General features: G+C 45.4%; 1 protein-coding gene across 18 annotated transcripts in view; it reads right to left on the bottom strand.

The window, feature by feature from the left end:
* Nucleotides 1-679: 679 nt before the first annotated feature.
* KEL (Kell metallo-endopeptidase (Kell blood group)) overlaps nucleotides 680-11,991 on the bottom strand; it is a 35,569-nt gene continuing 24,257 nt past the window's right edge. For 15 of the 18 annotated variants that reach the window (XM_048821687.2, XM_048821706.2, XM_048821724.2 and 12 more), the window contains 5 exons: nucleotides 11,841-11,944; nucleotides 11,080-11,190; nucleotides 8,895-8,962; nucleotides 8,353-8,519; nucleotides 6,765-7,214 (listed from right to left, as the gene is read on the bottom strand). In XM_048821687.2, coding sequence (XP_048677644.2) covers nucleotides 6,936-7,214; nucleotides 8,353-8,519; nucleotides 8,895-8,962; nucleotides 11,080-11,190; nucleotides 11,841-11,944 — 729 coding nt within the window. In that variant the 3' untranslated portion in view covers nucleotides 6,765-6,935. Of the gene's footprint in view, nucleotides 5,797-6,764; nucleotides 7,215-8,352; nucleotides 8,520-8,894; nucleotides 8,963-11,079; nucleotides 11,191-11,840; nucleotides 11,945-11,991 lie in introns of those variants that run through there. The other 3 variants (XM_048821696.2, XM_048821757.2, XR_007352883.2) reach the window with 2 other exon arrangements.

Below are 11,991 nucleotides of genomic sequence, written 5' to 3'. Positions count from 1 at the left end.
GGGGGGAATGCCAACACATTCAGGAAGCAAACAAATAAAAGAAAAGAAAAACCCCAGAAATCCACATTTGTTTCTCATTGGAAGTAATCTTAAATATGTAATATTAGGTTGTTTTTTTTAAAGGGAGTCAGTGTGATGCAGTGGATAATGCATAGGGGTAAGAGTTGGAAGGCCTGGGGTGAAATCCAGCCGTATTAATATCATAAGGGAGTTTTGTCACTGACTTCAAGGTAGCCAGGATTTCACCTATGGTTTATTCTCTCATCTCTGTCACTGACCTGCTGTGCGATAATGGTTAAGTCATTAGTGTCTCTGTGCCTCAGTTTCCCTATCTGTAAAATAAAGATAATGATATCTAACCCTCTTTGTATAGTGCTTTGAGATCTATGTATGAAAATCACCAGCATATGTGCTATTACTTATATCAAAATGTGAGTTTGATATACACCATTTTCTCAAGACTAGTAGAAATGTTTCTATGATTTTCTTTGTTCACTCCAAGGAATACAGATTTTTGTTTGGATTTAAACATTCTCCTGCAGCATTTGTAACTCTGATATTACAGCAATGACCTACTGCTTGAGAGCTGGAAAATAAAACTGACAGAAAAAAAGTGAAATTCAGCAGTCTATTTTCATTCTCTCATACTGAGTGAAATTCAAAAATGAATCAATCAGCATTAATAGTAAATAGTACATTTAATATTTTAAAATTATTTCAATTATAATTTTTCAGTCAAAAGTGTTACTAATAACAACACAGGTAAGGAACCTTTTATTCATGTACTTTCTCTTTGGCTTTAATCAGTGAGAACAGAACAGTGGAATAGTCTTTCAAAAGAAGTGCTGCTGAAGAATATACTGTGTTGGCCTACGCTGGCTGGCACTGGATTCATAGATTCCAAGGCCAGAAGGGATGATTGTGATAATCTAGTCTGACCTCCTGTATAAACAGGCCATAGAACTTCCCCCAAAAATTCCTGTTTTTTTAGAGCAACATCCAGTCTTAATTTAAAAATTGCCAAAGATTGAGAATCCTCCACAACCCTTGCTAATTGTCACAGTCATAAGACAATTAATAGGTCTTTTCCAGCTTTAATTTTGATGCTCATTCCCAATACCAGTATCTACTTCCAAAGAATCACCACACTGGTAATACAGTAAGTCCTCACTTAATGTCCTCCCGCTTAATGTTGTTTCGAAGTTACGTCACTGCTCCATTAGGGAACATGCTTGTTTAAAGTTGTGCAATGTTTTCTTATAACAGGTTTGGCTGCCTGCTCTGTCCACTGCTTGTAAGGTTCTGTGGAAGAGCAGCAACTTTACAAGGAAGCATTGCACAAGTTCCTCTTCTCTGCCTCCTCCCCCTCCCTCCCAGCGCTTCCTCTGCCACCAAACAGCTGTTCCTCACTGAACAGAATCCTCTTCTCCGCTCCTCCCCCTACCTCGCAGAAAGTCCTAAGCACTGCCAAACAGCTGTTAGGACTTTCTGGGAGGGGGGAAGGAGCAGGGATGCGGTGTGCTCCAGAGAGAAGGTGGATTGTGGGTGGGAAGAGGTGGGCCTGGAGTGGAGCGGGGATGGGAAGAGGCGGGCCTGGAGCATTCCCCGGCAAAGTCAGAGCCTGTTCTTCAGGGGGGAAGTTTCTGCTGCTGCTGCGAAGGTGCTTCCTAGTGTCCTTGCCTGCAGCGGGCTCTGCCTGTGTGGAGTAAGCCAGGGGCACTTTCCAACCACAGTACAGTACAGTACCGTACAGTATATAATGCCTTTTGTCTGCCCCCAGAAAATTTCCTTGGAATCTAACCCCCCGCATTTACATTAAATCTTATGGGAAAACTGGATTAGTTTAACATCATTTCACTTAAAGTTGGATTTTTCAGTAACATAACTACAACATTAAGTGAGGAGTTACTGTATAATGGTCAGAATAAAACAGCTCCCACCATTTAAAAAATTTCCCAGAGATAGCTTTACAAAGAAACCAGGCATCCGTGAGCTGCAGGAGGGGTGTGTTCACCAATTCTAGTGAATTTTAGGTTTTTTTGTTTTTTTAAATATAGGTCTAATTATCAGGGCCTCCAAATTGATAGTTTTCAGGCTCTTCTTAGTAACACACAAACATTCTTAAATGCCAGTTTTCTTGCTGCTCCTGAAATCCACTATATCTTCACTCTTTGCCTCCCCTACACTGCATTGCTACAGGACATTTGGTTACAACGATACTAGGTCACAAAAACATAACAGCAGTGACATAAATATAAAGGGAAGGGTAAACCCCTTTGAAATCCCTCCTGGCCAGGGGAAAGCTCCTCTCACCTGTAAAGGGTTAAGAAGCTAAAGGTAACCTCGCTGGCACCTGACCAAAATGACCAATGAGGAGACAAGATACTTTCAAAAGCTGGGAGGAGGGAGAGAAACAAAGGGTCTGTGTCTGTCTGTATGCTGCTCTTGCCAGGGACAGAACAGGAATGGAGTCTTAGAACTTTTAGTAAGTAATCTAGCTAGGTATGTGTTAGATTATGATTTCTTTAAATGGCTGAGAAAAGAATTGTGCTGAATAGAATAACTATTTCTGTCTGTGTATCTTTTTTGTAACTTAAGGTTTTGCTTAGAGGGGTTCTCTATGTTTTTGAATCTAATTACCCTGTAAGATATCTACCATCCTGATTTTACAGGGGGGATTTCTTTATTTCTATTTACTTCTATTTTTTATTAAAAGTCTTCTTGTAAAAAACTGAATGCTTTTTCATTGTTCTCAGATCCAAGGGTTTGGGTCTGTGGTCACCTATGCAAACTGGTGAGGCCTTTTTATCCAACATTTCCCAGGAAAGGGGGGGTGCAAGTGTTGGGAGGATTGTTCATTGTTCTTAAGATCCAAGGGTCTGGGTCTGTAGTCACCTAGGCAAATTGGTGAGGCTTTTTACCAAACCTTGTCCAGGAAGTGGGGTGCAAGGTTTTGGGAAGTATTTTGGGGGGAAGGACGCGTCCAAACAGCTCTTCCCCAGTAACCAGTATTAGTTTGGTGGTGGTAGCGGCCAGTCCAAGGACAACGGGTGTAATATTTTGTACCTTGGGGAAGTTTTGACCTAAGCTGGTAAAGATAAGCTTAGGAGGTTTTTCATGCAGGTCCCCACATCTGTACCCTAGAGTTCAGAGTGGGGGAGGAACCTTGACAAGCAGCAAAACTCCCCTATCTGGATAGCAAAAATTCCTGAAAAGCAGTTTGGTATTTGGAGAAGCATTCTAAAATCTGGATGGTTAGTCTGACTCTGGAGGCTCCCATAAACCCTGGAAACCATCCCCTACCATCCCAACCTTTCCTTAAACAGGCCCAGGCCCTAGCTAAGTTGATGTAGGGTGATGATATTTTCCCAAAGGGAAAATGGGACACCATATGGGGCCAGCCCAAGGCACCATAGAATATCAGGGTTGGAAGGGACCTCAGGAGAACATCTAGTCCAACCCCCTCAAAGCAGGACCAATCCCCAATTTTTGCCCCAGATCCCTAAATGGCCCCCTCAAGGATTGAACTCACAACCCTGGGTTTAGCAGGCCAATGCTCAAACCATTGAGCTATTCCACCCCCGCCTGCCTTCCTGTGTGGAGCCAGCCCAAGACTCCCTGCCACCCACCTGTGGAGGGCTGGCCCAGCTCGAGCCGCTCTCCCAAGCCCTCTTCCTGCAAAGGGCTGGCATTGCTGCTCGCCCCCACACACATGTTCCTCCATGCCCCGCTAAGGTTTGCACTCAACCTTTTTGGAAAAACTGAGCATGTGTACAGTTTCCTCTTGCTAACTGATCAGTTGACAGGAGCAATGGGACAAATGCCCAGTTTTGCCAAAAAAAAAAAAAAAAGTCGGGACAGCCAGGACAGGGCTTAAAAAAAGAGACTGTCCCGGCCAAAATGGGATATATGGTCACCCTAACCCGATGCCTTTTTGTGAGAGGGAACAAGACTTGTCTGTTATCTTCATATGGAGTGACTGGGGGCAACGAGTAGGAATCTCTAACACCCTCCCAGACCCCATTTTCTCCTGACTGTACACGACGAGGCCCTGGTGCAGGACTAGGTTAGGGGCTCCCTTCCAAAATCTAAAATGTTGCTTATGCCCAGCATCGGGCCCACATCCGACCCCACCACCTCCCACATCTTCAGTTGTCTGCCACAACTCCCCCCAACTCTCCCACTTGCCCCATAGTACACCAACACCTCACACCCTCAACCCCTCATTCACCAGCCCCCAGGACGTTCCAGGCCACTCACCAGTGCCCAACTCAGCACTCCGCTCCCATCCCAGGCTAGGGACCCAACTCCTAATCTTGGCTGGCGGCTGCCCTTCAGTTCCTCTCACCCCATTGTCCACCCCACATCACACAGCAGACCAAATCTGAGTGATGAGTGGTGTCACCTGGGTCACAATGCCGCTCAAATCTGGCCTGGGCCCCAGTGGGGTAAGGGCAAAGTTGTTTGAGCGACATTGCCACCCTATGGACCAAGTGACGTGCCAGAGCGCCATTCCATCTGGAAGTCCCCCATAACCTCATAACTCAATGGTTCTGGTGGAACTTCATTACTTGCAACATTGTATCTACATCACTGACTCCTGAGATTCCACTCCTTGTCCTGTCCATGAATTGCTTCCCCACTTCCTCTTCTCCACAGAAGGGGTTCCACCGTTCCAGCCTTTCTTCTCCCTCAGCCAGTGCATGCTCTTCCCCTTCTTCTGAGTGTGAAAAAGCTTGAGCATAGCTGCTGCTGCTGCTGCTATTCCTTCTCGGCAGAAGTCAGCAGGGGGAGCAATCAGAAAAGAGAGGCAGCTGCTGCATTGGAGGAGTGGTATCTAGGGTCTGATCCAAAGTCCAATGAAGTTAATGGAACTGAGCTTTCCATTCAAGCTGGCACTGGGCCGGGCCCCTAGTGGTCAGAGGTAAGAGGAACAAGGGAAAAAACAATCCCAAAGAGCTAGGCAGGTCAGATCCAGGACACTAGGCTAAGTAGCAGAAAATAAGATAAAATCCCAGGACCATCCCACTCATATTGGGGGTGCTAAGACAGGTGTGCCATAACATATCTAGCTGGGGTTTTTAGCAATGTACATTAATTAAATGTCTCATCTTCCCATCTGGAAGCAGTAACCAGCATGTCTCTCCCTCCCCCCCGCCCCAATGTGCTTTCAGAGTGAGAGAACCAGGTTCTTCTATCCCTGGTGGTCCAGGGTGGGTGGCATGGGTGGGAGGTGTGCATGGGGACTTGTGAGGTTCCCCCCGAGTTGTTAATGATTGCAGCTTGTCTATTGACCTTGCAAGCCTGTGCCCCCACACTCTGAAGAGCAAGTTTGGCCTAACTGGGGCAGGGCATGCGGAGCAGTCGGGGAATAGCACACACTGTACTGGCTGCTATGTTTAGCCTGTCTTCCCTCCTGCTACCCAGACCTGAACCTTCTGCCACCACGACCTGTTGGCGGGGAAAAAGGATGAGAAAGAAGGGATGGGGAGGAATTGGTTAGGTTCCAGCATGTCTCTGCGTGAGGGCAGGCCATTCTTCAGCAGGGAAAAGTTCTACAAAGCTCCAGTCTCCATACATCTGCCCGTCTCTCTTTCTCCCCCTCCTTCTCCATGTGGATTACCAGATGTGGCACTTGAAGGCTGGATTCATTGGTGTTGTGCTGGAGCAGTGGAAATGCCTGGCAAAGTCCTGGCTGTTGCTGAGGGGTCCGTGGACACGGAGTGGTGGGGGGCTGTGCGGGTCCCTGTGCAGGAAGGCTCGCAGTCTCTCGGGGCTCTGGTGCCCACACATCCCCTGAAGGGAAACAAAACAATCATGTCAGCATCTAAGAATGATCCCAAAGGCTTACTTGCCCACGAGCCCTCACATAGGTTCTGCAGGGTTCCAGCTTGTCATCCTTCCTGAGCAACATGAGCATGACAGGAGAGACAGAGAGATATGCTGGACAACCGTGCCAGGAGAGAGGATGACACTCAGATCAACACCTGGATACTGCCATTTCCTAGTACATAGTAGAGGGGTAGATTTCCATGTATCCATATCTATCTGTCCTAAACTTGTCACTATTTTATTTCAGTGTGTTGATTTAGTCACAGCCCTGACAAAGCAAAAATTATGCTGGCTGGAAGGGGAAGCACCTATAGGACAGGCAGTGCTGTGAATATGTCATTCTTTGGAGGGGAGTGTCCAGCCTTTATTCAGGTGGTTTGCAGTGTCTGGGTCATACTGGACTCATCATTGTTGCTGGAAGCCCAGTTGATCACTCTGGTTAATCCTGCCTGCATTCACTGACAGCTGGTCCTAGAGCTGCCACATCCCTTCTCTAATGCAGACCTTACCAGAGTGACCCAATCCTTTGTAGCCTCAGGACTGGATCACCTTCTTCTGCACTCTTCTCAGGGCTACCATCAATAAGCACCCTGAAGCTCCAGCTAGTGTCAAATACAATGGCTGATCTCTATGTTCCCTGAACCTCTATGAGAGCATAACACCAGTGATCTATGAAGTGCACTTCACTTGCAGCTCAAGGGTTTGGTTATGTATAAGCCCTAAACTTGCTAAGAGGAAGGTACCTGAAAAATCTCACTCCATCCATCCATCTATGTGCTTGACCCCCATCACTAAAATACTTGATCAGCTCTCTCCCTAAAGCCATCATAGTGGCGGTGCAGGTTCACTCTTGCTGTCTTTTCCTTCCTGCAAACCTAAATTTCTTCTTGTCCACTCTTCCCCGGTAAGTAAATTATCTTTTGACAGGGAAGTTAAATATAATTTGTTTTTTTTATTTCATTATCATCAGTCATCATAACCAAGGGTTCTTAGATATTCCAGTGACTGCTGCCTTAGATAAACCTTAGATGATGGATAGTAGATAGATATTGTTGTGCTTGGTCCCTTTGACAGTCTATCGCTTCAGAGCCCGGTGTAGGTCTTCAGTGAGGCCTTTGATCAGCATCTAGGGAGCAGTCCAGTGCTGTGAAGTTGGGGGAGAGACTCAGACCAGGAGGGAGGGAGATGGCGATAATCAGACACACAGACCAGAAAGTATGAGAGGAAGATACATTAAAAGAGGCCAGATGGGCTGGGACAGACAAGATCAGCAGGATGTTCTTTACATTGGCAAAGCTGATGTAGAAGAGCTGATGGTGTGAGAGTCCACTCCTGGGTAAATTCCTCTCCTGTTTGTGCTTTTTCAGCCAGTTCTTATAGGCCTGTGGGGAAAGAGGAACAGATAAATTAAAATAAAAAACCTCAGATTGTGTCCCACAAATATCATTAAAGTTTAACGCACAAGGGAGAGCTGAAATCAGGAGCCTTCATCCTCCCAGTGTGAATGCTGGTGCTGCCTGCTGGTGCTGCCCTGGAGCTCTTACGCTGGGACATAGACATCCATCCACCCACTCACTGAGAAAGTGTAGCATCCTTTTCTCTCCCATCCCGTCTCCTTGCTCTCTGAGATGGCTTATCCCTGCCCTCTTCCCTATCAACCTAACTGTTGTGCTTCCCATTCCAGACAATACCACACAGTGGCAGCAGAAGGTCAGAAGATGATGCTGTTTGATGCACTATAATTGAATAAAAACTATTTCAACTTGAGTCACCCATGCTCAAAAAATTCTTGCCATGCTTTTCATATCACTGGTACCTTCTGTCTAAAGATCTGAAGGCATGTGACAGACATTATTTAATTAAACCTCATAACTTCCCCAGCAACAGAAAACTGAAGAGGAACTTCCTTCTACAGAGTACTTTCACCTCCATAGATATGGGTATTGATTCATCAAGGACCAAGACAAATGAATTGAAGGACATCAGTTTAGTTCCCAGGGGCCTATATCAGCTTGAAATAATAGTCACCTATTTTCATTCAAAGAACCGTCTTGGAATAAAAAAGACCAGGGACTGGAATAGCAGGGGGTCTGCAGTACAGGTCTGAGGTTCACTGGCAGAGCTGTGTGGGAAACCCAGGGCTGGAATAGCAGGGGGGCTGCAGGCCAGGACTGAGGGCATTGCCAGAATTGTGAGGGGAGCCCAGCACTGGAATAGCAGGGGGCTGAGGGGCATTGATAGGACTGTGTGGGGAGCCCAGCACTGGAATAGCAGGGGGCTGAGGGGCAGGACTGAGGGGCATTGGTAGAGCTGTGGGGGAAGGAGGGATGGGGTGGAGGACTGGATCAGCAAGGAGTGCAGTTAATTTGGATTGAGGTGCATTTGTGGAGTTACATAGGGACAGGAAGTTGGGCAGCCCAGGACCAGAATAGCAGGGCAGGTGGTTGCAGGGCAGGATTGAGGGGCACAGGCAGAGTTGTGTGAAACTACAAGACTAGAACAGCAGGTAGTTTGTGATACCTGGTATGCGATGGCGAGTCCTCCTGTGTCAGCTGCATTCTCCAGCAGGGTGAAAGTGCCATTGATTCTCAGGCCCTGCAGAGAGTAGCGTTCATACTGTTCCACCAGGCAGTCTGTACCCCGCACTAATGCATCCCTGTTGCATCTAGGACAGCTCTCAGGCACCACTGTGGAGAAGAGGGAAATCCAAGAAGGTAAATGCAATATCAGTATCCACTGGGATTCAGTCACTTCTCCCATCAGTAATGAGCATGGTCTGGGATTGAGTCTTTTGAATTTACCAAACCCACCTTTGCACTATACATTTAAATAGGGAGCAGGTCCTGGAGGAACTCCCCTGAGCTCTCCAGAGGGAACACACCCCTGAGGCCTGTGACAGTGAGCAGAGGGAACAGATTCTATTATAAATTACCAGCAATGGTTCGGGTCACTGGAACTATTTTTAAAGTCAGGGTGCTGAAAGTGGAAACCATGTATTTAGTTATTATTACTACTTCAAACCAGGGGATGTTGCTGCACCCTGAATGGGTCACAATACGCACCGTAATCATAGACGGCATGAAGCAGCTCGTGTGCCATGATGACTCCCATGGCTCCAAAGTTCACAGCACTGAAAAACACAGAACGTAAAGAGGTATCAGCTGCTAAACCTGCAGGAGGCAGGGGAAGCACGGGTTTCTCTGTACAGCCCTGCTCCATCAAGTATGAGTCTACTCTGCCAAATGATGATGTAAAACCAGTATCAGGGGCTACACGCTTATCGTCTCTGTTATTCCATATCAACATGTTCAGTAAATGTATAATGTAAAGACAGTGGGATTGTACAAGTGAACAATTGCAACGGGATGTTTGTTAACAAGTCTGCTAAAGACGTGCAAGATAGTAATCTAATCAGGGGTTTCACTAGAAATAGTTGTGGTACTTCCACAAACTCCACCCACAAACCAAGCTCCACCCATTTGAAACACCAGAATGAGTCCACTCACAATCAAATTTCCACAGTATGATCATCCCTCTCCTTTCTTACATGTCTTGATCAATAATGAAAAAGCAAAGAACATTGACATGTATGTAGTGATCATTACTAGATTTCAGAATCAATAGGTCACTGAAGTGAATAGGAGCAGCTCGCATCTCTCTAACAGCTGCTGCTTTAAGAGTTCTGCAGACTCAGTAGACATCACTGCACTGGTTACACTCAGTTCACATTTTAAAGGTTATCTGCAACTACAGCTGGATGTATAACTGATTTTTCAGTTTACTGGTCATTCTGAAAAATCAAAACTAACTTTTATTTCAGGATTGACGAGAATTTAATTTTTTTTCCGCAAACTGCTGAAAAAAAATTTGCTGAATGAAACATTCAGTTCCACCTGAAAAGAAATTTCATTTTCAGTTTTTAAAAAAGTTTCTTTAATAAAATTGAAGTAAATTTCAAAATGAAAAGTCATTTAGTATTGAAAAATCATAACATTGCATTTAAAAAATGTCAAAACAAAATGTTTTGATTTTTTTGTTTTTATTTCAACTGAAACAACTTGGAGAATTCAAAATGAATTCGTGAAATGTTTTTGTCAACCTCAAACTGCATTTTTGGAAAAAAAACAAACCAACCCTGGATGTCTGACTCCTGAATCTAATGCTCTCTCTCTCTTAATGGTTGGCTCTGCTGGGCTAACAGTCGTAACAAACGCACTTCCGTCACAGTCAATTTAATCGGTAGATCAGACTGATACAGGGGGCAGATCTGCTGATTCCGAAGTGACTCACTCATTAAGTGGAAGCACATAGCATTAGAAAAGTATATTTGTTTTGCTATTATTCATTTCAGCTGTGTCCCATTCTTAATCCTGTTATGAGTTTTATGAGTCATCAAGGGCACATGGATGTTCTACAGATAGGGGGTGTAAGTTTCACTATAGACTGAAAAGAATTATTATATTGATCAGACCACCTGTTTCATTCCTTCCCATAGTGAGAGCCTATTTTTGTACAATAGGAATTTAATGAGTCTGGGATTATTCTCTCTGTGCAAACCTTTCTCCAGGGGGACAAAAAATTACATCAAACAATGTTTGATGTGTCTCAAATGACCACTCAATGACAACAACTGGTTGCTCAACAGAGGTGCTCTCATTATAATAGAGGAACAGAATTGTACTATTGGATGGTTCACAGGAAGGCACACAAACCTCATAATGCAAAAATAAATAAATGGTTGCTTAGTAGAGGTGGTCTTTTTATAAAGGGGAAGCAGAGTTGTCTTTGATCCATTTGAAGACATTTTGGACAGGAGATTGCCGAAAGGTTTCACAGGATTTATTCTTGGAATCTAGAAAATAACATATCCCCATCTTTGAGTGACTCAATATTGAGGTGGGCTCAGGAACTGTCTTCTTTGTAGCCTGTCTTGATAAGCCTCATGTCTTTTTTCCTTCTGCTCTAATATATTCTGCGTGCCTGTGAGGGCCAGGAAAACTGCCCGCCTGAGTCTCAGGGTAAGAGTCTGAGGTTACTCAGCGTCAGCGGCTTATCTCAGCCCCACATGGAAATCACTTAGGCTTTGATTTTGCTCTCACTGAAGCCAGTGGCCAAATTCCCACTGAGGTCAGTCAGAGCAGGACCCTCCCTCCTGCTTTTTGGCTTTTTGCAGTGAAAAAGTATGCTGGAAACCCAGCGTGCTGAAGGGGTGAGATTTATGTTGGTGGCTTTGCAGCCTCTTAGTACCTGGGGAACTCAGCGTGGAAGAAGGGGCTGCGGAACATTCCCGCAGGGAAGACCACGGTGTGGCGCCTCATTGAGTAGTAGGAATGGACAGACCAAGGGAAGACCTCCCAACTAGAAACAGAAAAAGAAAGGAGAGAGAACACCCACTATTAATGGCTTGGGACCTTCTCCTGATCTCTCTCCCTACTGGACCTTTGTGGGAATGGTGGTGACATAGAGAAAGGACTCCCCAGTGCAATCCCATACAGAGAGGAGGCAGAGTTATAGGTTCACATTATTCAGAACCTCATGTGTTCAATACAAACACTGTATCTGCCTTTATTTATTTATTAGGCACTTATTACCATTGAAAACATTCATGGATGTACCCTCCCCACACCACTGTCAGGTAGGCCAGTGCTAGTAGCCTCATTTTACAGAGTGGTGAAGAGACTTGCTCAGGGTCATGCAGGCGGCATGTGGTAGAACAGGGAAATGAACCCAACTTGTCTGACTTTCTGCTCAGTTCATTAACCACAAGAGCAACTTTCCTCCCCACTGTCTTGGCCCATTCCTATACCATATCTCAAATCCTCTTTTCAGAGTAGCAGCCGTGTTAGTCTATATTCGCAAAAAGAAAAGGAGTACTTATCCTCTTGTTTTTGTTGTATCGTCTTCTGTATCTGATCAGCTGCTCCTATACCTCCTCTCCAATGCCTATATACCTCCTATAACCTGCCCCCTACCACACATCATCCCCACCACCTTTGGCTGAAACATACTTATCCTGCAGGTGGGGCTGAAGGAGCCTCAGGGAGAAATTTTCCCTCACAGCCTTCAGGCAGGCCACCACATTGAGCAAAAAGGTATTGTCATGTATCTCCAGCTGAGGAAAGAGAGAGGCAATGAGAGCGTATTTAAAAGGACACAGAA

Source organism: Caretta caretta, chromosome 1 (genome assembly GCF_965140235.1).
Source record: "Caretta caretta isolate rCarCar2 chromosome 1, rCarCar1.hap1, whole genome shotgun sequence".
Taxonomy (NCBI): domain Eukaryota; kingdom Metazoa; phylum Chordata; order Testudines; family Cheloniidae; genus Caretta; species Caretta caretta.
The sequence above is the reverse complement of the archived record's forward strand: the minus strand, read 5'-3'. Positions and strand labels throughout refer to the sequence as shown.